Source organism: Babylonia areolata, chromosome 5 (assembly GCF_041734735.1).
Source record: "Babylonia areolata isolate BAREFJ2019XMU chromosome 5, ASM4173473v1, whole genome shotgun sequence".
Lineage (NCBI taxonomy): Eukaryota > Metazoa > Mollusca > Gastropoda > Neogastropoda > Buccinidae > Babylonia > Babylonia areolata.
This window is the reverse complement of record NC_134880.1, coordinates 50,029,650-50,056,412: the sequence shown is the minus strand read 5'-3', so window position 1 is coordinate 50,056,412 and position 26,763 is coordinate 50,029,650. Positions and strand designations below refer to the sequence as shown.

General features: G+C 40.5%; 2 protein-coding genes across 6 annotated transcripts in view; one reads left to right on the top strand and one right to left on the bottom strand.

Annotated features, from left to right (window-relative positions):
* The window catches only part of LOC143282139 (ras GTPase-activating-like protein IQGAP1), a 122,922-nt gene extending 110,711 nt beyond the window's left edge, over positions 1-12,211 (top strand). For all 4 annotated transcript variants that reach the window (XM_076587674.1, XM_076587673.1, XM_076587672.1 and 1 more), the window contains 4 exons: positions 2,852-3,018; positions 3,650-3,781; positions 5,620-5,728; positions 8,587-12,211. In XM_076587674.1, coding sequence (XP_076443789.1) covers positions 2,852-3,018; positions 3,650-3,781; positions 5,620-5,728; positions 8,587-8,712 — 534 coding nt within the window. In that variant the 3' untranslated portion in view covers positions 8,713-12,211. The remainder of the gene's footprint in view (positions 1-2,851; positions 3,019-3,649; positions 3,782-5,619; positions 5,729-8,586) is intronic.
* A 3,837-nt stretch (positions 12,212-16,048) lies between these two features.
* LOC143282138 (uncharacterized) overlaps positions 16,049-26,763 on the bottom strand; it is a 39,443-nt gene continuing 28,728 nt past the window's right edge. For both annotated transcript variants that reach the window (XM_076587670.1, XM_076587669.1), the window contains exons 17-21: positions 26,603-26,704; positions 23,948-24,131; positions 23,158-23,273; positions 20,967-21,060; positions 16,049-17,577 (exon numbers count right to left, since the gene is read on the bottom strand). In XM_076587670.1, the coding sequence (XP_076443785.1) occupies positions 17,302-17,577; positions 20,967-21,060; positions 23,158-23,273; positions 23,948-24,131; positions 26,603-26,704 (772 nt within the window). In that variant the 3' untranslated portion in view covers positions 16,049-17,301. The remainder of the gene's footprint in view (positions 17,578-20,966; positions 21,061-23,157; positions 23,274-23,947; positions 24,132-26,602; positions 26,705-26,763) is intronic.

The following is a 26,763-nucleotide window of genomic DNA, read 5'->3' as shown; positions in this document are numbered from 1 at the left end:
TTCTGCAGTGTTCATCAGTTCTATCTCTCCTCTGCAGTGTTCATCGGTTCTATCTCTCCTGCTTCTGCAGTGTTCATCGGGTCTATCTCTCCTGCTTCTGCAGTGTTCATCGGGTCTATCTCTCCTGCTTCTGCAGTGTTCATCGGTTCTGTCTCTCCTCTGCAGTGTTCATCGGGTCTATCTCTCCTCTGCAGTGTTCATCGGTTCTGTCTCTCCTGCTTCTGCAGTGTTCATCGGGTCTATCTCTCCTGCTTCTGCAGTGTTCATCGGTTCTGTCTCTCCTGCTTCTGCAGTGTTCATCGGTTCTATCTCTCCTGCTTCTGCAGTGTTCATCGGGTCTATCTCTCCTGCTTCTGCAGTGTTCATCGGTTCTATCTCTCCTCTGCAGTGTTCATCGGTTCTATCTCTCCTCTGCAGTGTTCATCGGTTCTATCTCTCCTGCTTCTGCAGTGTTCATCGGTTCTATCTCTCCTCTGCAGTGTTCATCGGTTCTATCTCTCCTGCTTCTGCAGTGTTCATCGGTTCTATCTCTCCTGCTTCTGCAGTGTTCATCGGGTCTATCTCTCCTGCTTCTGCAGTGTTCATCGGGTCTATCTCTCCTGCTTCTGCAGTGTTCATCGGTTCTATCTATCTCCTGCTTCTGCAGTGTTCATCAGTTCTATCTCTCTCCTCTGCAGTGTTCATCAGTTCTATCTCTCCTGCTTCTGCAGTGTTCATCGGTTCTATCTCTCCTGCTTCTGCAGTGTTCATCGGGTCTATCTCTCCTGCTTCTGCAGTGTTCATCGGTTCTATCTCTCCTGCTTCTGCAGTGTTCATCGGTTCTATCTCTCCTCTGCAGTGTTCATCAGTTCTATCTCTCTCCTCTGCAGTGTTCATCAGTTCTATCTCTCTCCTCTGCAGTGTTCATCGGTTCTATCTCTCTCCTCTGCAGTGTTCATCAGTTCTATCTCTCCTCTGCAGTGTTGATCAGTTCTATCTCTCTCCTCTGCAGTGTTCATCAGTTCTATCTCTCCTGCTTCTGCAGTGTTCATCAGTTCTATCTCTCTCCTCTGCAGTGTTCATCGGTTCTATCTCTCCTGCTTCTGCAGTGTTCATCAGTTCTATCTCTCTCCTCTGCAGTGTTCATCAGTTCTATCTCTCTCCTCTGCAGTGTTCATCAGTTCTATCTCTCCTGCTTCTGCAGTGTTCATCGGTTCTATCTCTCCTGCTTCTGCAGTGTTCATCAGTTCTATCTCTCCTCTGCAGTGTTCATCAGTTCTATCTCTCTCCTCTGCAGTGTTCATCAGTTCTATCTCTCCTCTGCAGTGTTCATCAGTTCTATCTCTCCTCTACAGTGTTCATCGGTTCTATCTCCCACCTTCAGTGTATTAGTAGGGGTGCGCATGCTGAGCATGTTGTTGTTTCCAAAACTGAATGCTGACAAGGATTACAGGATCTTCAACGTGCGTATTTGACCTTCCCCATGCATTTGCACACAGGGGTTCAGGTTATAGCAGGTCTGCACACTTGTTGACCTTAAGAGGTGGGAAAAGTCTCCACCCTTAACTCACTCGGGATGACAAGTTTTCTCCCTTGCTTTTCCCCACAGACGGCCCATTTGTAAGGGTTTGGAAAAAAATTACAAAAAATACAAAATACTGTGTAAGAAAATGAAACTTTCAGAACTGGTTTATTATGTGTTGAGCTATTACATATAAAAAAAACAACAAATTTCTCATCTTATTTTTACAGTTTTGCCATATGTAGAAAATACTGCCAATTTTCCACCCCGAATCACCATACCCATGCTCGCTTTCTGCATTAAATTCGCTTTTTCTTCGTCATCATCCACCTCTTCAATGTCCGACCCTTCAGTTTGTAGCATTTCAAGTACTTCATCAACCCTAAAACGTTGCCATCACTGCCTTGTTCGCTTCACAACATTCTGAGAAGAGCCTGCTTTGCTAACAGGCTGGCACGCGAGCAGACGACCGGTCAGTGACTTTGTCAGCTTGTGTGCGAAACAGGCCACACATCCCAGGCTGACCAATCATACTGTTCGATTGTGGAGTGACCCAGAATAGCGCACTTTGCGTGTACAGCGCATGATGGAATTTTACTTTCGAAGAATGCTATTCCATTCCTTCGTCCGAATCCGAATCCGTTTTGTGTAGGAATGCATGAGCATTCCTTCGTCCGGAGAGAGTTAACCTGCCTGGTGCACTGAAACCAGGGATCAACCCCCAGGAGTGTTGGGTGAGAATCTAGCACCGTAACCACTCGGCCCCCTGCGTCCTTCAGTTCTGATACATGATGTATGAATGGGATATCCTGTGTATGCTGAATGAAAATGGGCACTGCTGTGCACCAACAGAGTGGCTCGGTTGCAGTGCAAGGTCTCCTCTAGTGTGTGGCCTCCTGATAGCCAAATATGTGTTGTTTTTTTGTTCTGATTTTGATGTGTATGCATATGAAATGTTCTTTTGGAGAGTGTGCATAGAGTTTTGGAAATGTTTACCTAAGATCACAGCAAGGTGTTTCCATGCATAGTACTTTACAGTACAGCTTTTATTCTGAAGAACAAAGTATGTTGTCAGCTGAATTAGATTTCTCAGTGAATTTGTTTCTTTTGTGCATATTTTCATAAAACTCAAGTTTTTGCCAGCTTTTTAAACCTTGTAAAATGGATTTTAAAAGTTAAAAGACAAAACTTTTGTTTGTTTAAGAGACCTTTTTGTCTATAGTTTTAAAATTTTGTTGTTCTTAGTGTTAAGATTTTCACTTACTAATGCCACAGCCCTTCAAACTTTATAAAGGTTCAATCTTTGTGTGGTAGTCCTTTAACACACCAGTTTCTGACCAACTTCAACAGGACATCCGCAACCAGCATCGGTACCGCAACAACCGAAAGCGAGAGCTGCTGCGTGTGCGCAACACGCTGAACAGTCTGAACGAAAAGCGGACGTTCTATGAGTCACAGATTGACTACTACAACCAGTACGTCAAGACCTGCCTCGACAACCTTCAGCACAAGAGCAAGTCAGTATGGGTGTGGAAGTTTGGAAGCATGCTGTGAATTTGCGGTTAGACATCTAGAAAGGATTTCATGATGACTGGTGATCATGTTTCTGTATTTTTGATTCACCTGTTGGTTTACTTTTGTTGTTTTTGGGGGTTGGTGGTGGTGGTTGTTGCTGTTTTTTGTTGTTGTTGTTGTTGTTTTTGTTCTTTTGATTTATGTGTCTGTAGGTTGTGTGGACTTTAAAGACATGGGAATTTGCAGACCGATTTAGAGAAAGGTTTTCATTGATGGTGACAGTATTTCTGTGTTTTCGACTCACCCGGTTTTTCGTTTTTTGTTGTTGTTTTTTATTGTATGTGTTTGTCAGTGGTGTGTAGTCGAGACGTGGGATTTTGTAGTTAAACTTAAAGAAAGGTTTTCATTGGCAGTATTTCTGGATTTTTTATTTCCTTTTTTCTTTTTCTTTTTTTTTCTTTTTTATAGTGTATGTGTCTTCCATTTGTTTTGTCATGACATGAAAAAGATGTGTACAGTTGTTTTAATCTTTGTGTGATTTGTGTGTGTGTATCATTGAACACTTGACACCTTTGTGCTCCCATGCTACTGTTCAGTTCTATTTAGTAGAGTGTTCTCCCTTTTCTGTGACAGGAAGCCAAAGAAAAGCGGATTTTTCCATCGTCGTCAAGGCAACCAGAACGCCAGAAAGTCAATTCACTACAATGCAGCACAGCTGCATGAAAAGGGGGTGGTGCTGGAAATTGAAAGTCTGCCTCAGAACCAGTGAGTGAAAGATGGGTTGGCATCCTCCATGGTTAAGAAAATATGTCATGAACTGTGTTGCCATGCGGGTCGGTGGTTTTTTGGGGGGTGAGGGTGGGTAGGGAGTTGGGGGGTGTGGTGGGGGGGGGGGTGTTGTGACAGAGTTTTGTGTTTAATGTGATTAATTTTTGGTTTTTTGGTGTTTTTGTTGTTGTTTTGAGTACAGTGCAAAACACAGGGTGGCTGTAGCATTGAGTTTGCTTAGCGTTAAGAAATTTTGTACATTTATGCCAATTCCAAAGACTTAGGGAAGAGTCTTAACACTGTGCAAACTTAGTGCTGCTAAGGTGGCCCAGTTCAGATCCAAAAGATCTGTCCACCAGCGCACAGAATCAGCATTTTGATGAATGCTGTTTCATTTTCAGGAAACAGTCTGCCCTGTGGCTTTCAGAATCTTTTTCTCTTAGGCAGCTCCTCAAAATGGAGTGTCATTCATTCATTTTGCCCATCGCTCCTGGTGGAGCATAGGCCATCGACGACCCCTCGCCATCGCACTCTGTTCTGGGCTGTTCTGGCCATTCCAGTCCAGTTGGTCCCTTGCTGCTTCAGCTCTGCCTCGGTATCCTGGAGTGTCATTGCTGAAATGGTTCTCCTCTGCCATCAGCTCTGTGAAGAATCACTGGGGCGCTGCTCTGGAGATCACTCCAGCTCTGTCAGCTGTGTCAAAACCTGGGGTCTGTGCAAATGGTTCCCATGACCATTGTGCAATGTTGTCAGTCCTGAAATGGTCCTGACGACAGTAAGAAAGCTTTGATGGGTGTGTTAGCCCTTGGACTCTCACTAGAGTTACACGAGTTCAGTCACTCGTTTCAGCGCACCTTGTGGATTAACTCACTCGGGACGACAAGTTTTCTCCCATGCTTTTCCCCACAGACGGCCCATTTGTAAGGGTTTGGAAAAAAATTACAAAAAATACAAAATACTGTGTAAGAAAATGAAACTTTCAGAACTGGTTTATTACGTGTTGAGATATTACATATAAAAAAATCAAATTTCTCATCTTATTTTTACAGTTTTGCCATATGTAGAAAATACTGCCAATTTTTCACCCCGAATCACCATACCCGTGCTCACTTTCTGTATTAAATTCGCTTTCTTCTTCGTCATCATCCACCTCTTCAATGTCCGACCCTTCAGTTTGTAGCATTTCAAGTACTTTGGCAACCCTAAAACGTTGCCGTCACTGCCTTGTTCGCTTCACAACATTCTGAGAAGAGCCCGCTTTGCTAACAGGCTGGCACGCGAGCAGACGACTGGTCAGTGACTTTGTCAGCGTGTGTGCGAGACAGGCCACACATCCCTGGCTGACCAATCATACTGTTCGATTGTGGAGTGACCCAGAATAGCGCACTTTGCTTGGCTAATCACAAAATCACATGTACAGCGCATGATGGAATTTTACTTTTGGAGAATGCTATTCCATTCCTTCGTCTGAATCCGAATATGTTTTGTGTAGGAATGCGTGAGCATTCCTTCGTCCGGAGAGAGTTAAAGGTGGAATTTTTCATACCTCCCAGGTCATTGTGTGTGTAGACCTGCTAGTGCCTGAACTCCTTTCATGTGTCTACGTAAGAAGATCAATGCACACATTAAAGATCCTGTAATCCATGTCAGCGTTAGATGGTTTATGGAAACAAGATTGTAACCACCATAAACATCCCCCAAAACAGAATATGAACATAACCAACATAAACACCCCCAAAACAGATTATGGCTGCCTACATGGTAGGGTTAGAAACATTTATACACAATAAACTCCACTCAAAAATAATGGATCACAACTGTGTTATGTCTTCCAGGTTCAAGAACGTTCTGTTTGAAATTGCGGCGACGGAAAATCCTGGAGTATTTGACGTCAGTGCCAAGTTCATGGGGGTAGCTATGGACAAGGTGGAACTTGTCTTTCAGGTAAAACCTGGAACTTTTTTTTTCTAGTCTGTCTCTCTGTCTGTCTCTCCCTGTCTGTCTGTCTCATTCTCTCTCTCTCTTTCTTCTCTCATCTCTCTCTCTCTCTCTTTCCCTCTGTCTCTTTAGAAAAGCCCTTGACCTATACTAAATCAAATTTCTATTACCATTTCTTTCTCTCTCTCTCACTCTTTTTTATACATTTAAAACAACGAACGTACATGTTTAAGCACACTTGCTCACGATGGAAAGCATTTACCTTTTTGATTTTTCGATTTATGTGTTTGCATGCCCGGTTTTACAAAATCGAGTCTGCGCGCGCGCAAGTGTGTGGGGTGGGGGGGGAGGGGTGTGGGATGGGGTGTGTGTGTGTGCTCAACATTGTAATGGGTCGAAGGCCTTCTACAATAAAATATTTATGAGTTCTGAGTTCTCTCTTTCTTTCCTGCTCTTCCTTTTTCTTTCTCTACCTTATCTGTTTAGATAATAAGAACAAGAAAAACATATACAAAGAAAGTGCAAATGAAAACATCTGACACATAATATTTGGAAGAATGAAAACTGCTGACACAATATATTTGGAAGAGTGCTTTGTGTGTATTTGTGTATCTGTGTGTTTGTATGTATCTCTTTGTGAGTGTGTATCTGTGTGTGTGTGTGTATGTGTGTGTGTGTGTGTGTGATTTATTTGGAGAAAATGTATTTCAATGCTAAGAAGAGACTGTCCACTCTCCACAGCAGAGAACCTGTTTCTTTACCAACAAAAGACAAACAGAACCTGATTCTGGACTGAGTGTAAAAGGGGTACCCTCTCCCACCTCACTAGTCTTGCAGAACGCCTTAAACTGCATTGTCTGAATTAAAAACAGGGTGCAACGAGATTGAGATTCGCTCTCAAAAGGTGTGTCTGGCCATCATCATTAACTCACTCAGTACGGCCAGTCCTCTCTTCTCCTCTACACAGACACCTCAGATGTCCAGTGGGTGTCTCAATAACCCAACCTTTAGCTTCCATCGTCAGAATTGTGGTATTCTTTGTCAACATTCACCTCTTCAGTATAAAAGCCTCCCGCTTGCAATATTTTGATGGTGGTAATTGTGATGAAACGCTGTTAACGTCGTCTCTTTCGCCGTTCGTATGGAGAGAGTTAAAGCCAGATGAGCTGAGGGTTTGAAGCCTCATTTCAGCTACACACTTGCAGACAGACAAAAAAATGGTGGTGCTGCTCTGTGGCGATGTGCTCTCCTGGGGAAAGCTGGCTGAATTTCATTTCACTCCTAGAAATTTCTTGTGATTAAAAAAAAAAAAAAAAGTAGTGCAATACAGCTCAGTACAGTATAACACGCCGCAGTACAAAGCAATACGGCACAGTACAGTACAAACCAATACAGCACACCACAATACATTGCAACACACCACAATACAACACACTACAAGCAATGCAACACACCACGATACAATACAGCACACCACAATACAAAGCAGTGCAACACACCACAATACAACACACCACAATACAACACACCACAATACAACACACCACAATACAACACACTACAAGCAATGCAACACACCACAATACAACACACCACAATACAACACACCACAATACAACACACTACAAGCAATGCAACACACCACAATACAACACACCACAATACAACACACCACAATACAACACACTACAAGCAATGCAACACACCACAATACAACACACCACAATACAACACACCACAATACAACACACTACAAGCAATGCAACACACCACAATACAACACACCACAATACAACACACCACAATACAACACACTACAAGCAATGCAACACACCACAATACAAAGCAACAAACCATGATACAACACACCACAAAACAGTGCAACACACCACAATACAATACAACACACTACAATACAAAGCAATGCAACACACCACAATACAAAGCAACACACCACGATACAATACAACACACCACGATACAATACAACACAACACAATACAGTGCAACACACCACAGTACAATACAACATTCTACAATACAAGCAATGCAAAACACCACAATACAATACAACACACTACAATACAAGCAAGGCAACACACCACAATACAAAGCAACACCAAAGCAACACGCCACAATACAATACAACACAACACACCACAATACAATACAACACAACACACCACAATACAACACAACACACCACAATACAAGCAAGGCAACACACCACAATACAAAGCAACACACCACAATACAAAGCAACACACCACAATACAATACAACACAACACACCACAATACAACACAACACAACACAATACAAACAAGGCAACACACCACAATACAAAGCAACACACCACAATACAATACAACACAACACAACACACCACAATACAATACAATACAACACAACACACCACAATACAACACAACACACCACAATACAAAGCAATGCAACACACCGCAGTACAATGCAGTGCAACACACCACACCACAATGCAACACACCACAATACAATACAACACACCACAATACAAAGCAACACACCACAATACAATGCAATACGACACAGTACAATACAACACAACACAACACAACACAATAAAATACAATACAATGCAATACAATACAATACAACACACCACAATACAAAGCAATACAACACATCACAATACAATACAATACATCATACCACAATACAATACAATACATCATACCACAATACAATGCAGCACAACACAATACAGTGCAAAGCAATACAACACAGTACAATACAGAGCAACGCAGCACAACACAATAGAAAAGGCAGGTAAGAGTACAGCCGGGTGACCAGAAGGCTTGATATGTGTGTGTGTGTGGTTTCAGGACCTTCTTCAGCTTCAGTACGATGGTGTGGCCGTCATGAAGATGTTCAACCGTGCCAAGGTCAATGTCAACCTCCTCATCTTCCTGCTGAACAGGAAGTTTTACGGGAGAGAATTGGAGAAGTGATTGGTTTGTTGTTGCAGACTCTGCTCTGAACGGTTTTTGTCTTCAAGTCTGTCCAGCCTTCATTCAAAATGGGGTGCTGCCATTGTTAGAACGAAGAAACAGTTGTGAGGTTTGTGCATGGAATGTCACGTTCCAGCTGGATACTCTCACACCTCTCTGTGCTTGTTACAGTGAATAGTGCTGCTGATTTTTTTTTAACTTATTTGACAAATATTGGCAAATTTGAGGGCAGACCAGACCATTGGGTCACATTGGGTGTTTAAGGATTGTGACTCATTCTCCTTTTTGAACTGTTTGCCATTTGGTTTTTTATTATACAGGACTTCTTCAAAACTAAGCTCTGAAAGAATTTATTGCATTATGCCATACCCAAGTAATTGCCAGAAACCTTTGCTTTACATTTTTTATTGTGAAGATAACCGTCTTCTGCATTTTTATTTTCTTTTATGACTGCCACCAGAGTTGAAAGAGCAGCATTTTGTGACAGGTATTTCTATGTTTCATACATTGCCAGTGTCATGGATTTAACCAAAAAAAGACTGATGTCAAGAGTTTAAGACCGTGCTGATTTTCGCCAGAGACAGATCCTTTGAATCTGCTTGTCATGTGCCACACTATTTATATACTTCTTTACAGATGAAGGTATATACCTGGGTTTACTTAGATACTTTTAGAGCTTTGATTTATAAATTTTACGTGTGCACAAATCTTTCTCTACCACCCGATCTTTACAAGAAGCTTTACAGAGTCTTTATCCCCTGTATAAAGTGTTAAATGTTGAAAAAAATGCATGTGAGTAAAGTAGGTGCATTTGTGTGTCATCCATTTTACACACACACACACACACACACACACACACACACAAGAAATAGAAAGAAAAGAAAACAACCTTTTGAGGGTCCTGTAAAATCCTTGGAGCACAACCAAGAAAACCTAGGATTTAGCAACTATGAAAACCAAGCATTCAATACTCGACTCTCTTTGAATAATTGCAGTACACTTCATACTTGCATTTTCACTCTCTCAACCTACTTTAGCTATGTTGTCATACACACATGCAGACTTGGATGCATTCATCCACAATCTTATACTCCTTCATCTCACTGTACCCCCACTTTAACTATGTGCTCACACACATACACTGATTCATGCATCTACACTCATTCACTCATCCCCTCAATTTATTTTTTAATTAAAAAGGTTTATGAACATGATTGTCTTGCCAGCTGATTTCTCTACACAAAAGATTTTGCTAAACACTTCTGCTGTATACATGCACCAGCATTACAAATAAAACTACATAACATTGTCATTTAATTTTATCATGCTCTGTATTTGCAGACAAGACAAATAACTTGTCTTTTTTCATTATAAGAGGATCTCTGAGAAAGGGTGTTTTTTTTCTGTTTTAATCCACTGCTTCTTCACCAGTCATGCATTGAAGACAGATCTGCATTCACCATAATCTCAAAAGAATTTGTTGCGTTTTTTATGTTTGTAAAGTATTTGCTTTCTGAATATATACCACTGTTGTTACTGGTTAATGCATGAAACAAGAGGAGAAAGAACTTCCACTATACCCTTAGCTTCCATTCTCCTGTCCCTGTCATAGTCTGTGTTATGAATGAAGTATATAATCGGTGCTTTATGTTGACGTGCAGAATCTCTTGTTCATTATTTCGGTAGTGAATGCAAAAGCCATTGGTGTACATCTCAAAAGCAACTGGTATGTGTGAAAAGGAACATGTATGAGTCGGTTGTTGACCTGTGAGTACTGATGTGCCTTGACCTGTAACCCAGGGTAAATATGTGTAGTCTTCTCTGCTGCTGCTTTGTTTGTCTATGTACCTTACATTGGTACAGGTAGGACAGATTGGTCATGGCTGGTATATTAATGTGATGATGTATTCTATCATTCGCTTTCATGTAGTCAGCGTCTACTTATGTATGACATGTTTGTGGATTGTTTCTCCTCTCTGTCTGTCTGTCTGTCTGTGAGCTTTATTGATTGCTATTCAAGTGCTGCAGTAGCTTTGTCATAATTGAGAAAATGAAATGCCATGGTTCTTCTTCTGTCTTGTCTGCTCTCTTCAAAGTTTGTTTTTCATGTTGACATTATGGTGCTATTGGATTGAAGGTTTGGTCGCTGTTTGGTTACAAATATTTTAGAAAATGATTTTTGGTTTAAGATAATGACAAGTAAAAAGAGAAATCAGGTCATTCACAAAACAACAATTTCAAGCTGAAGAATTCACAGATGAACACTTGTAAAATGAATTAGAATGCTGCTTTGCTAACTTCAGTTCACAAAGTCTTCTTTTTTTCTTTTTTTAAAAATATTTCAAAGGATTGGAAGAACAAACCTTCCACAGAGAAGAAGAAAATTTATTACCCTAGATATATTTGAATTTCGTTTCAAGTTATATGAGACAGGGATGATAGGGAGTTTCCCTAAATATTTATCACAACATTCCATTTGAATTATCTGTGTTTTATTTTCACCTTCTGCAATGTTACTTTCCTGCTATTTTGTTTTTTTAGTTGACAGAGTTATGATAATGTGTCAATGATATATAAAAAAAAAAAAAAAAAAAAAGTCATGTCATGTTGGCTGGAGAATTTCCCCTTTTGTGTATACTGGGACATAGTGATGACACAAACCACAAAACAACTATTTTTTTAATATTGGTTTTACATGCATTGATTAAACATTGTATTTGTGGTGACAGTATCTATGTGATACATTGAGCCTTTCCTGTAGCAATGAACGACAGATGCTTCCAGGCAAAGGTCTAAGTAATACTAGTTTGTTTGTTTGTTGGCTGTTTTTTTTGTTTGTTTGTTTGTTTTTTGTTTTTTTGTGTGTGTTTTTTTTTACATAGGATTTTAACCTGATAAAACTTTTATGGAAATAGCAAGGGTGAAGAACAGTGTGTACGTACATTCATCTCATTGTGAACAGAAATTGAAACTGAGCAGGACTTAATTGGTTTATTTTCAACAAAATATACCTAAAATGGACGTTCAAAAAGACATCCTGTATAAAAGTGCAACAGATAGATGAGAAATAAAAGCAAGTATGAACTGGAATAGAAAAAAAATATATATATATATGTATGAAATATATATATCCATATATAAGAGAGTAAAAGCATAAACTACATGACGTTACTCAATCCCTCTCAGTGTCCCTTCCCCCCCATCCTTTTCTTCCAAGTTTCATTATTTCCCACATATAATGGTTTCCAACTGAAACATCAAAGAACAGAAACATACATCATCCCAAGTAAGGTTTACCTTCACTGCTTCAGACTTGTGACCTTTGCCCAGGAAAATGATGTAGCATGGTGCCTGTTGAAATGTTTGCGTCTTTGACCTGCATGCTGTGAATAATGTTGCAAAGGAAGAAGTGCTGTGGAGCACACACCTGTTTTGTGATGGCAGTACCTGATACCTGTCTGCAGCACCTTGGTATGTAGAATACAAATTTTGAACCAACTGCTGTGTTTGTGTTGTGGGGATTATCTTCTCTGATGTATGTGAGTGTGTTCAGATGCAGACGTTTAAACAAGAATGTTTATGGCTGTGTGAGGTCAGCTAGGCTTTCAGCAACAAAAGATTGTCATGTTTATAACTTTGTCCACGTGAAAAACAAAAATTGGTGGATCCATTTGTTTGGTCCATGTAAAAAACAAAAATTGTTGGTCCATTTTTTGGTTGTGTTCATGTGAAAAACAAAAACTGTTAAGTCCATGTGAAAACAAATATTGGTAGGTCTATAAGAAAACAGAAATTGTTGGGTCAGTGTGAAAAACAGAAATTGTTGGGACATAGTGTGAAAAACAGAAATTGTTGGGACATAGTGTGAAAAACAGAAATTGTTGGGACATAGTGTGAAAAACAGAAATGGAACATAGTGTGAAAAACAGAAATTGTTGGGACATAGTGTGAAAAACAGAAATTGTTGGGACATAGTGTGAAAAACAGAAATTGTTGGGTCAGAGTGAAAAACAGAAATTGTTGGGTCAGTGTGAAAAACAGAAATGGGACATAGTGTGAAAAACAGAAATTGTTGGGACATAGTGTGAAAAACAGAAATTGTTGGGACATAGTGTGAAAAACAGAAATTGTTGGGACATAGTGCGAAAAACACAAATTGTTGGGACATAGTGTGAAAAACAGAAATTGTTGGGTCAGAGTGAAAAACAGAAATTGTTGGGACATAGTGTGAAAAACAGAAATTGTTGGGTCAGTGTGAAAAACAGAAATTGTTGGGTCAGAGTGAAAAACAGAAATTGTTGGGACATAGTGTGAAAAACAGAAATTGTTGGGTCAGTGTGAAAAACAGAAATTGTTGGGTCAGTGTGAAAAACAGAAATTGTTGGGACATAGTGTGAAAAACAAATTGTTGGGACATAGTGTGAAAAACACAAATTGTTGGGACATAGTGTGAAAAACAGAAATTGTTGGGTCAGTGTGAAAAACAGAAATTGTTGGGACATAGTGAAAAACAGAAATTGTTGGGACATAGTGTGAAAAACAGAAATTGTTGGGACATAGTGTGAAAAACAGAAATTGTTGGGACATAGTGTGAAAAACAGAAATTGTTGGGACATAGTGTGAAAAACAGAAATTGTTGGGACATAGTGTAGCCCTGTGTGGTCAGCAGGCCTGTAAGCAACAACAAAAATAAAGACAGGTTTATCACTTTGCTCATCTGGGAAAAAAAGAAGAAAAGTTGTAGACCTTACTTGGCAGCATGGATACTTTAAGACTGATTGATTATGTTCACATGACAGAAGTCTTTATCACTTTGCTCATCTGAAAAACAACAAAAATTGCTGTGGACCTTACTTGCCGGTATGGATGCTTTGAGACGGATTGTGTACACATGACAGCAGTCTCCACCAAATGACAGTCTTGAGCATCGTGCATGATGTTCCTTTGTGTCAAGTGCATGTGTCTTCTTCACTGACTTGTTCATGACTGATATTGAAAACTGTCCTGGCTACTGTACTATAGGTTGGTTGGGGAAAACAGAGAGAAAACAGGCAGGCAGCTCAGCAGATAAAATACAATCATGTAAACTCACTGGGAAACAGACACTACACATGCATACATACATACATGCACTCATACATACAGACAGATTCCACAAACTGGTTTTCCATTCAGCAGTTTTACTCATATGTTTTCACTTCATTTTTATATATAATATATTTTAATGATATATAATGTCTTTTATTCAAAAGATAAATAAATAAATTTCAGAAAGGCCAGAAAGAAAATCAAGTTTACAAAATATAAACCTTGCAACACAGTAAACACATGTATATCATCTTGTTATGATTAAAATAACAATTCAATTTGATTCTGTATTCAAATAACACACTGTTTTCCATGCATGCAGCATAACATTCATTCTCTGCAAGAACCAGCAGCACATCTGAATAGTGATAACAAGATGCATTCTTCACAACCATGAACACTGAATTTCTATTCACATATCACCACTCTGAAACAAGCATACAATTCATTTTCATGGGGCAAAAAACCAACATTTGCATGCTTGTGACATGGCAAGCCCACCAAAAAAATAAAAATTAAGATTCAAGATTTTCAACTGTTTTACATTGCAAAAAATCAGTCACAAAGTTGGGTTCACATAACAGCCTTTTTTTTTATATATAAATATAACTTGGCACATTGGTGGGAACTCATTAACTCATTTCATCCAACATGTCCCTAATGACATACTGTGTATCTAGAATCACACTTTCAACTCTGGTTGTTTGTTTTATTTTGTTTATCTAAGTACAAACATAGACATTTTACTCCATTTATTACTTAACACATGCTTCAGTAATCACTTTGCTACACGCCCACCAAATTTTACAACAATCCATTCAGGAATAAAATTTCACTGATTTTTTTTTTCTACAGTTACATCTTTCAGCCTCAGTGCTTGAAAATTATTTGGTCTGGAGTAACCAGATTATTTAAACATTACCTGAGATAAAATGAGTTAATAAACTGATAGTTCTGGTGTTTGAAATGTCAATGCTATGTTTAATGTATTTGTACACACTGGAATTTATTTTGACCATAAGCCATTCCAGGGGATCAAAGGGTTAAAGCCTGAGCAATTCCATTGATAGCATACAGTACAATGCAATACAATCTTATTTGATTAATCCTTCACAAAGAAAATGCCTACCTGCCTGTTCACGAGATACAGTACAAAGCTCAACTTCAAGGGTAAGGCCTGAGCAATTCCACTGACAGCGTACAATACAATGCAATACAATTTTATTTGATGAATCCTTCAAAAAGAAAATGCCTGCCTACCTACCTGTTCACGAGATATAGTACAAAGCTCAACTTCGCCTGGCTATGATATTACATTCATGACACCAAGGTCTAATATACCAGAATGTTTATGCAACAGATCATCATTACAAGTCAATGAAAATGTAATTCACTACATACTGAGGAAAAATGGCAGAATACACAAACAATATATAACTCTGCTAGTAAATAAATTAATCTTGGCATCTGCTTTAAAATAAAATAAAAAATTTTGATTATAGGTCTGCTTCACACATATGAAATTAGATCAAGAGGGCTTTGAAGACAGTCATCATGGTCACAAATCGATGCAAGCATGATGTAATCATGACAACCAAATTCACTCATATTCATCCACATATACTCAGTATTTCCAGTCTCATCACAACTAGAAATAGTATATATATATATATAATTTAAAAAAAATAAAGTGCTGAATAAACATGAGACATGGAAAGATTGAGCATGTTGCACGATTATCACAGACCAGGCTTCATATTGTGCGCAAAACTCGCTTCAATTAATGATGAACCATGTTCATAATTTGTCGGACACACAGCACACACTTGTTTCAACCTTATTCAGTTACAAGCATTGCATGATGTCTTTGGGAAAGGGCAGTGGAGGGTTCCTGGGTCAAAAGTTGCATGAATTTGTCAAGAAACCTCCCAATAACGAATCACAATGCTGACAATTCCTTGTAACGAATCAGTGCAGGATTATCTGACATTCATGACAACAGTAATACTGATGATTACTTCTGGTAATTCAATTTAGGATTTATGATAATTGTAATGCTGACATTTTCTTTTTTCAAATAAACTGGAGCAGGTTAGCATTCATGATTACTGCAATGCTGACAATGCCTTATAAAAATCAATGGGGGCTTGCATAGCATGCCTAATGATTTAATGCTTTCATGGCAATTTTTTTTTCTAGAACAAACAGACCAAGCAATTTTGACACCATAGAGACTGCGACAGTGAGGAATAAATAAAACGACTCTTCAACCGCGTTTATATTCCACTGACATAATTCTGTCATAGCTTTGTTCATCAGTCAACTTCAAATTAATGTATGAAATTCAACTTTTGTTGAAACAAGCTGGAAATGCCAAATTCTTGTCTTCAAGCATTCTCTACTGAGTGAACATGTTCAAGAACCTTAAAGCACAAAACAGCTTCAGTGAAACTGATCACAACCAACAAATAGCAGACAATGAATTGGAGGTCTGTAAATAAGTTATTGCCACATGATTATTTTGGCTTAAAAATCACATACACTGGCATAAGCATCCAAAACAGAAAAGTATACGTATATATTCATTTAACTGCAAGAATGATATACAACAGCGAGTCAAATTATTTTCAGAGATCATGAGGATGATGTACTGTTGTGGACGCATGTTTGGGGCACCGTTCCACTCCACGTGTTTGCCCCTAATTTGTACACCACAGCCATAACGCTGTCATCTGAATCTTGTGTCCTGTTTACACACCCCTCCACCCTCCCCTCACCACTCCTGTCTCAGGGTCAGCTAGCTGCAACACTGTGCCTCCCGTAAGACAATGCCTTCCTCAAGACAGTGCCTCCCACAAGACAATGCCTCCTCTAAACATTGCCTGCAAGACAATTCCTAACACAAGACCGTGCTTCCTATGAAAAATTGCCTGTAAGACAATGCCCTCCACAAGACAATGCCTCCCAAAAGACAGTCCCTCCCACAAGACAGTCCCTCCCACAAGACAATGCTTCATGAAGACATTGCCTGCAAGACAATGCCTCCCTCAAGATAATTTCTCCCAAGAGACAGTCCTTCCAAGTTCTCACTCTGCCAAAAGCCGTCATTCCATTCAAAGGCTTCCTGTCATATTACTGGCTAGGAAGACAAGCTGACAACATAGAATTCTTTTCTGAAGGAAGGCTGTGATAATATGACCTGAGTTATGCTTCCCGTACAGATTCAAAGATCCCATTGTATCTCAAGACTTTTTTTTTGTGGACTTTTTCCTCTTGAATGAGTCTCACAGTCCAAAGCTGGTTATCACAAAAAACAATGCTTAAAAAAAAAAAAAAAAAAGGCGACCCGATAATTATGACCCATCTGTATAAAACAAATATGACCCAACATACCAAGCCAGGACATCTGTCGTCAACTCTCTCAGTTCTGTTCATGTGAGGCAATGCCGACTTCAGGCGAAACGTGTATCACTGTGCATGCGTCTCACCCCTGGTCGCGTGCTATGCCGATGGCCCTTCATCCACGGTGATTGTCACAGCTGTGCTGGCACCCTCCTCCGACCGTTCTGTTTCCACCTCCTCTGGGATGGGTGCCGTGTCTTCTGCCGACCTGGGCGTGTCTTCTGACGGCTTGGTCAGGCTGTCGCCTCCCTTCAGCAGCTTGCTCCCCCGCCGGGCGTGCGCCTTTTTGTCCGACTTCCCCGTGGTGCGCTTGCTGCGGGGCATCTTCCAGGCGTTCCACACACGGATGGTGTTGTCCCATGAACAGGAGACGTACTGCAAAATGCAAAGGGTTAAGTCATGCTGCAAAATGCAAAGGGTTAAGTCATACTGCAAAATGCAAAGGGTTAAGTCATACTGCAAAATGCAAAGAGTTAAGACATACTGCAAAATGCAAAGGGGCTAAGACATACTGCAAAATGCAAAGGGTTAAGACATACTGCAAAATGCAAAGAGTTAAGTCATACTACAAAATGTAATGAGGTTAAGACATACTGCAAAATGCAAAGGGATAAGATATACTGCAAAGGGCTAAGACATACTGCAAAATGCAAAGGGATAAGACATACTGCAAAGGGCTAAGACATACTGCAAAATGCAAAGGGATAAGACATACTGCAAAATGCAAAGGACTAAGATATAATGCAAAATGCAAAGGCAAAATGCAAAGGACTAAGATATCATGCAAAATGCAAAGGGCTAAGATATACTGCAAAATGCAATGGGCTACGACATACTGCAAAAGGATAAGACATACTGCAAAGGGCTAAGACATACTGCAAAATGCAAAGGGATAAGACATACTGCAAAATACAAAGGCATACTGCAAAGGGTTAAGACATACTGCAAAATGCAAAGGCATACTGCAAAGGGTTAAGATATACTGCAAAATGCAAAGGGTTAAGATCCCACAGGCTGTTGCAGGTGAGGAAGGTGGCAGAGTGGTAAAGACACCTGTCTGCCAAATACAGAATCTGTGAGGGTCTGGGTTTGAATCCTCCTCTCACCCTTTCTGGCAAGTTTGACTGGAAAATCAAACTGAGTGTCTAGTCGTTTGGATGAGATGATAAACCGGAGGTCCTGTGTGCTGCACGCACTTGGCGGACTGAAAAAGAACCCATGGCAACAAAAGTGTTGTCCTCTAGCAAAACTGAGTAGAAGAAATCCACTGTGGTCGGTACACAAATATATATATATATATATATATATTTGTATTTGTATTTCTTTTTATCACAACAGATTTCTCTGTGTGAAATTCAGGGCTGCTCTCCCCAGGGAGAGCACATCGCTACACTACAGCGCCACCCATTTTTTTTTGTATTTTTTCCTGCATGCAGTTTTATTTGTTTTTCCTATCGATGTGGATTTTTCTACAGAATTTTGCCAGGAACAACGTGCGCTAAGTGCATGCTGGACACGGGACCTCGGTTTATCGTCTCATCCGAATGACTAGCGTCCAGACCACCACTCAAGGTCTAGTGGAGGGGGAGAAAATATCGGCGGCTGAACCGTGATTTGAACCAGCGCGCTCAGATTCTCTCGCTTCCTAGGCGGAGGCGTTACCTCTAGGCCATCACTCCACTTAAGGCCCTTACTAAGCACATTGGGTTATGCTGCTGGTCAAGCATCTGCACAGCGGATGTGGTGTAGTGTAAAAAGGATTTGTCCAAATGCAGTGACGCCTCCTTGAGAAACTGAAACTGAAACTGTTGCAGCTTGTGGGGCGAGTGAGTTCATGTTCACAGCGTCAAGGACTCGGCACAGGAAAACTGGACCCGATCCTCTCCTGCTGCTTTAACTCTCTCCATACGAACGGCGAAACAGACGACGTTAACAGCGTTTCACCCCAATTACCATCATCAAAATATTGCAAGCGGAAGGCTCTTATACTTTAGAGGTGAATGTTGACAAAGAATACCACAATTCTGACGACGGAAGCTAAAGGTTGGGTCATTCAGACACCCACTGGACATCCGAGGGGTCTGTGTAGAGGAGAAGAGAGGACTGGCCTTACTGAGTGAGTTAAGGCCAGACACTACAGTCAAATAACAATTTTTTTTTCTCTCCAACTATATCTCTTTTTTTTTTTTGTCTACTAGGTGTATCATCACTTGTGGATCACCAAAAAAAAAAGTGTCCTTAGATTTCTGTGAATACCTGTTGCTATGGAAACAAATCAAAATGGCCGTCAAACAATGTATAAAAAAAATCGGGTTTGTGGTCCATGTGGTGCATGCAAACATTTTTTGTTATGTGGACTTGATACACAATGACATTATCTTCATTTTAGCATGAGATTGTGTTGATTCTTCAATTATTGTATTTTTGATGAATTTTTGAAATTTTGGGTATTGTGAAATCCTCAAAATTTACAATGGGAAAAAAAATTGGAACTGCTATGAATTAAAACCCACAGAAAATGTTCATACATACAAAAAAAATTTAAATAACATGTTACAAAACAATCATGCAAAGTCTCATGGTTGTAGGTTTACTCATTACTGAGCAAGTCCATGGTATGTTGTCAAGGCCAGAAACTTGACGACTTGCGTCGAAATTGAACATAATAAACACTTCCATGGTTCAGCAAGCCATCTTTATTGCAATTTTTTCATTGTTAAAGACATCTTTACAGTGGAAAAACCTATGCATATGACAGAAGAGATGTTCAAGAATCAAAATCCATCAAAAACCCAAACCATGTAAAATCATCATGTTGGTCTCTTTTGCACTGCCGTGCCCCCCCTTAACCTTCCCTGACCGAGGTCAGGTTCCCATTCACACCTGGACAGACGGGCGCAATAGCCGAGTGGTTAAGTGTTGGACTGTCAATCTGAGGGTCCCGGGTTCGAATCACGGTGACGGCGCCTGGTGGGTAAAGGGTGGAGATTTTTCCGATCTCCAAGGTCAACACATGTGCAGACCTGCTAGTGCCTGAACCCCCTTCGTGTGTATATGCAAGCAGAAGATCAAATACGCACGTTAAAGATCCTGTAATCCATGTCAGCGTTCGGTGGGTTATGGAAACAAGAACATACCCAGCATGCACACCCCCGAAAACGGAGTATGGCTGCCTACATGGCGGGGTAAAAACGGTCATACACGTAAAAGCCCATTTGTGTGCATACGAGTGAACGCAGAAGAAGATTCACACCTGGACAGAGTGAGGAAAAATCAGGGTGAAGTGCCTTTCCCCAAGGACACAGCACCGTGCTGAAACCGGGCTTTGAAACAGATCACTGGATCAGAGGCCTTATGCCTGACCTATTCTGGCCATGGCATCTCCACTGCAAAACAATGACTGTTTGTTGCTGTCACCCAGTTACTACACAAAATGAAACAAAGGAATGGTTTCTAAAAAAAACAAAAACACACACACAAAAAAAACTGAGCAAGCTTGCACACATTTATGTATCGTGTGTATCAGATTTCTGTAACAAATGCACTTGTGTCACATGTTCATAGAACCAAATAAAAATAAAATAATTCAAAGTAGAAATTAAGACATTCCTATGCATATACATTGTATACAATATGCACAGATGCAAGTGCATGGTTGCATGCATGCATGCACGTCCACATGCAAACACAAACACATGCACAGACAGATGCACACAAACACACACGCACAAACACACCCCTCACCACGAAGCATGCAAACAGACCTGATTTCTCTCTGGTATATGTATGACGCTGCGCACAGAATCAGCATGTCCCAGGTTGCTCTGGACCAGTCGGTAAAACTCAGGGTCATACACTCTGCAAACCAAGACAAACACATTGGTAAAACTCAGGGTGGTACACTCTGCAAACCAAGACAAACACATTGGTAAAACTCAGGGTGGTACACACTGCCAACCAAGGCAACAAACACATTGGTAAAACTCAGAGTTGTACACTCTGCAAACCAAGACAAGCACATTGGTAAAACTCAGGGTGGTACACTCTGCCAACCAAGGCAACAAACACATTGGTAAAACTCAGGGTGGTACACTCTGCAAACCAAGACAAACACATTGGTAAAACTCAGGGTGGTACACTCTGCAAACCAAGACAAACACATTGGTAAAACTCAGGGTGGTACACTCTGCAAACCAAGACAAACACATTGGTAAAACTCAGGGTCGTACACTCTGCAAACCAAGACAAACACATTGGTAAAACTCAGGGTGGTACACTCTGCAAACCAAGACAAACACATTGGTAAAACTCAGGGTCGTACACGTTGCAAACCAAGACAAACACATTGGTAAAACTCAGGGTGGTACACTCTGCCAACCACAACAAACACATTGGTAAAACTCAGGGTGGTACACTCTGCCAGCCAAGACAAACACATCGGTAAAACTCAGGGTCGTACACGCTGCAAACCAAGACAAACACATTGGTAAAACTTAGGGTCGTACACGCTGCAAACCAAGACAACAAACGCATGATGCACTGTGCTCATGAAGGATGCTGACCTGAAAACACATGACAGACAAAAACACTTCTCTCACGTTCTGGTTTGCTGGGTGGGCACAAACAGTGTGCATGTGAAGAGGGGAAAAGAGCAGGACAATGTATCTGTATCAGTAGCTCAAGGAGGCATTACTGCATTCGGACAATTCCATATATGCTACACCACATCTGCTAAGTAGATGCCTGACCAGCAGTGTAACCCAATGCGCTTAGTCAGGCTTTACTGTTTTAGCAATGGGTGTTCAAAGCCACACACACACACACACACACACACACACACACACACACTGCCAAAAGATGCATATAAGGAATTAGGAAATGAAGACTCCAAGCTACTTTTCATATGCCTATTGACATCATCAATTCCCCTGTGACTGACAGAAATGTCGAACTTGCACACAGTACAAGCATGCAAGTTCCCAAAAATGGAGGGCACAACGCACAGACATTTTTCAGTGTACGTTTGGCGAAACCTCTGTTCCCGCCGCTGTTTCTTTACAGCTGATACATCCGTGGCACCATGTCGCTTCCCTTGTCTTTGTTCATCTTGTTTCTCACAATCGGAATCCATGGCTGACTTCTGTTTCAAGCCGCTTGTTCCTTTCTTGCACTCCATAGCTTGATCCACTGGGCGCAGAAGCTGTTTGACCGAGACTCAGCTTAATTCAGCCATGTTCTCTCTTGTTTGGGTGAACAATTGACGGGCGCAATAGCCGAGTGGTTAAAGCATTGGACTGTCAATCTGAGGGTCCCGGGTTCGAATCACGGTGACGGCGCCTGGTGGGTAAAGGGTGGAGATTTTTCCGATCTCCCAGGTCAACACATGCGCAGACCTGCTAGTGCCTGAACCCCCTTCGTGTGTATACGCAAGCAGAAGATCAAATACGCACGTTAAAGATCCTGTAATCCATGTCAGCATTCGGTGGGTTATGAAAACAAGAACATACCAAGCATGCACACCCCCGAAAACGGAGTATGGCTGCCTACATGGCGGGGTAAAAACGGTCATACACGTAAAAGCCCACTCGTGTGCATACGAGTGAATGCAGAAGAAGAAGGGTGAACAATTAAGCTGATTGGTCCACCCAATGCTGTTTCAATGTAAACACGCATGCGATTAGCTGAGCATCATCACGTGAGACCAAGGTTAGCAGTGACTGCCCTGGCCTCATGATCAACAGGTCTGGAGTGTCTGGGTGATGTTATGACAGGAAAGCATGTGACCATGCTATGTAGTTGTTGAAAATGCACACAAAACACACACACACACACGGATGGTCTGAGAGGGAGAATGATCTCTAGTTTGAAATATTATTTGAACAAGTCTTTTTTAAGACAAGACCTGACGCATTCAACAGTGCAGCAGTACACATCACAGTGACCACGGCCACACACCTGATATTGTTCTGGATGGCCACCACGATGCTGCCAATGGTCTGGTCCACACACAGGCAGGTGACGCCTCGGTTGACGCTCAGCACTTGTTCACATTCATTCATCCCTGACCCATTCTGTCGGACACACAAGGCGAAAATCTCAGTGCAACAAATGGTAAAGAACGGTAAAACTCTCTCCATTCACAAGGTTACACAACTTCAAGTCAGTGCTGTTAATGCTACTGTTTCAGCTAGCATACAGGTAAATAAAAGGTACACTGGAACAAACCCAGACACTTCCTCAAAAAAGGAAGCACCAGGCCTGTCCTTGTACTGATCATTTGACCAATAAAATTATTTAAAAAAAATATATATATATAAAAAAAATAATATCCAGAATAAAAAAAATATATATATATATCCAAAGATTGGCCCACTGAGAACACCCTGGCTTTAAGAACCAATTCTGACAGCTCACTAATACCCATCCTTCCACATACATGATGTGATACATATAGAGAGAGAGAGATAGAGGGAGAGAGAGATATATATGATACATATATACAGTATGTGATGGGTGAAGAGAGAGATAGAGGGAGAGAGAGATATATATGATACATATATACAGTATGTGATGGGTGAAGATGATGACAAAGGTGCCGTGTGGAGACCCCCCTTCCATACTCCATCAACCAACCTGCCTCCCCCCCCTCCAAGCCCCCCAGCCCCTCCTCACGTCTTCCTCCCAACCACACCCCTACACCCCCCCCCCCACCCCCTAGAGCCCCTTCACCCTGCCCCCCACTGACCCAGATGCGGACAGTGCCATCCTCGGACCCTGTGATCCACTTGCTGTACACCCTGCTCCAGTCCACTGCCGTCACCTCGGCCTCGTGGCCCTGCAGGGTGTTCATCAGAGACATGCGGCTCCCGCTCGTGTTGAACTTGCGTATGTACACCATCTTGTCGCTGGACGAGTAGGCAAACTCGTTGCTGGAAAAGCAAAATGTTTATGCATAGTTAGTCAGCTGATATATATATATATATATATATATATATATATATATATATATATATATATATATATATATATATATATATGCCCTGGACAAAGCGGATAGCAAATCGCTGCCTCAATGTCGATGAAAAGGATATGGGACCGTTAGCGTTCCCCCTTAAGGCCAGACACGGTAGTACAAAAACGTATGAAATAAACTTGAAGTTTATGGCTTTCTGCGACATGGTATGCAAAGATATTGGACTAAACATGTCTAAAAAGGTCATTTTGTGCAATTTGTCGAGACGGTTTCCATGGAAACGAATCCAAAATGTCCGACAAACAAAAAAATCAAAAGCTTAGAACTTCTGTACCTTTAGAGATATGTTATTTCTGTTTGTTTTATTTGATTTATTTGTATTTGTTCTTTTTTATAGTGCAGTGGTATTTTGGAATTTGAATAAATACATTTATTATTATTTTTTTTGTTGAAATGAGTATAAATTCCTTGACATCATTTTTTTCAAATGAGCGTATATTCATTCTTTTACTAGTACTATACAAACCACTGCACTATAATAAAGATGAATACATAAAGAAAGAAAGTACTAAGTTTGAACATGCTATCTTTCAAAGTTTTTGAGCATTAGCATTTTGAAAAATGGTATTACGAGGACAAAACACAAAACTGAGAAAACAGGAAAGGAAAGAGATGTGCTTGTACTCACAAGAAATCACACATGTTGATGCTGTTTAAAGCTTTATTTAAGTGAATATAGTACCCAGGTGAAACGGACTATAAAGATTAGATGTTGAAAAAGCAAATTATGCTAAAAAACGAAAATCACAAAAAAATCATGATTCTGGTCAAAATTTCACTACCATGTCTGGCCTTAACTGGCTAGTTTATACAGGTTCTTGTTCTCTGAAGATATACTGGTGCTGAACAAAGAAATTTGCTGTTGGAAACAAATGTTTACATTTAATCAGCTGATTTCTAGAAGTTCTATTTCTTTTCATGATATATTTCTCCTCTTCTTCTTCTTCTCTGTTCGTGGGCTGCAACTCCCACTTTCACTCGTATGTACACGAGTGGGCTTTTATGTGTATGACCGTTTTTACCCCGCCATGTAGGCAGCCATACTCTGTTTTCAGGGGTATGTATTTCTATTGAATAAAGAAATTTGTTGCTGGAAATAAACCTTCACATTGAGTTGGCTCATATGTGCAGGTTATTGTTCTTCTCAGCATATATGTTTATGTTGAATAAAGAACTTTGATAACAGAAACAGATGTTTACGTTTAATTGATTTCTAGAAGTTCTGGTTCTTTTGATGATGTATTTCTGTTGAATAAAGAAATTTGCTGCTGGAAATAAATCTTTACATTGGGTGTTGCCTGATTTTGTGTTTTTCGAAAAAATACTGACGTTGAATAAAGTCATTTCAATTATAGGAGAAAATGTTTTCATTGAGTTAGATGATTTCTAGAAGTTCTGGTTCTTTTGATGATGCATTTCTGTTGAGTAATGAAATTTGCTGCTGGAAACAGACCTTCACATTGAGTTACCTTACTTGAACAGGTTCGTGTTTCTTTGAAGATATACTGACACTGAATAGAGACATTTCAATTCTGGGAGAAAAACATTCTCATTGAGTTAGCCGATTTGTACAGGTTCTTGTTCTTTTGAGGATACGCTGTTGATACCAAATAAAGAAATTTGTCGCCGGAAACAAACATTTACATTGAGTTAGTTGAGTTCTACAGGTTTTTGTCCTTGTTTGTTCCCCTGGAGCCAGTTACATTGCTCGAACGGAAGAGCTCTAGTATGGTCGTAACCCACTACTAACTGTGTGTAGCATGGAACTGACCAATGGCGTAGTTCGGTCAACGTAGGCATTTAGTCACGTGTAACTATCAAAAAGTTAGAACCAAGCAATGCAACTGGCACCTGGAGAAGACTGCTGTGCACAAAGAACCTGCAATAGTCAAATGTCAGCTGATACATTCATAGGTTCCTGTTTCTTTAAAAATACACATTTCATACAAATGTTCAATAAAGAAATCAGTCTTTGTGGCTTCCCTCATAATTGTTTGTGTAAACATGCTAAGTTTAAAATAAAAAAAAGGAAGTCTGTGGATATTGCAATAATAAGCAATATGCATGTGTATATTTGAGAGAGAGAGAGTGAGTGTGTGTGTGTATGAGTGTGAGTGCACGCGTACATGCATGTGTTCACGCGTACACATGCCTATGAGTGTGTATAAGTGAATTCCAGAAACAATTTATTCTTCTAAAAACACACACACACACACACACACATGCACGCGTATGCACACACACACACACACACACACACAAACACACACTCTACCATGCTGCCACAACAAACTCACAGCACTGACCCCCCAAAACAAACAAGTCTATTAAGAAGAAAAACATTTTTTTTAACCAAAACGCCCTCACTTTCTGGGTGAGTAGGCCATGTCAGTGATGATTCCATCCGACACGATTTCCAGGGTGTGGGAGGGGACTGAGGTCCCAGGCTGGCGACACACGTCCTTCAGACTGCACACACACACACACACACAGCACATCAACACGGTGGGTCAGGCCAGCATCCACAG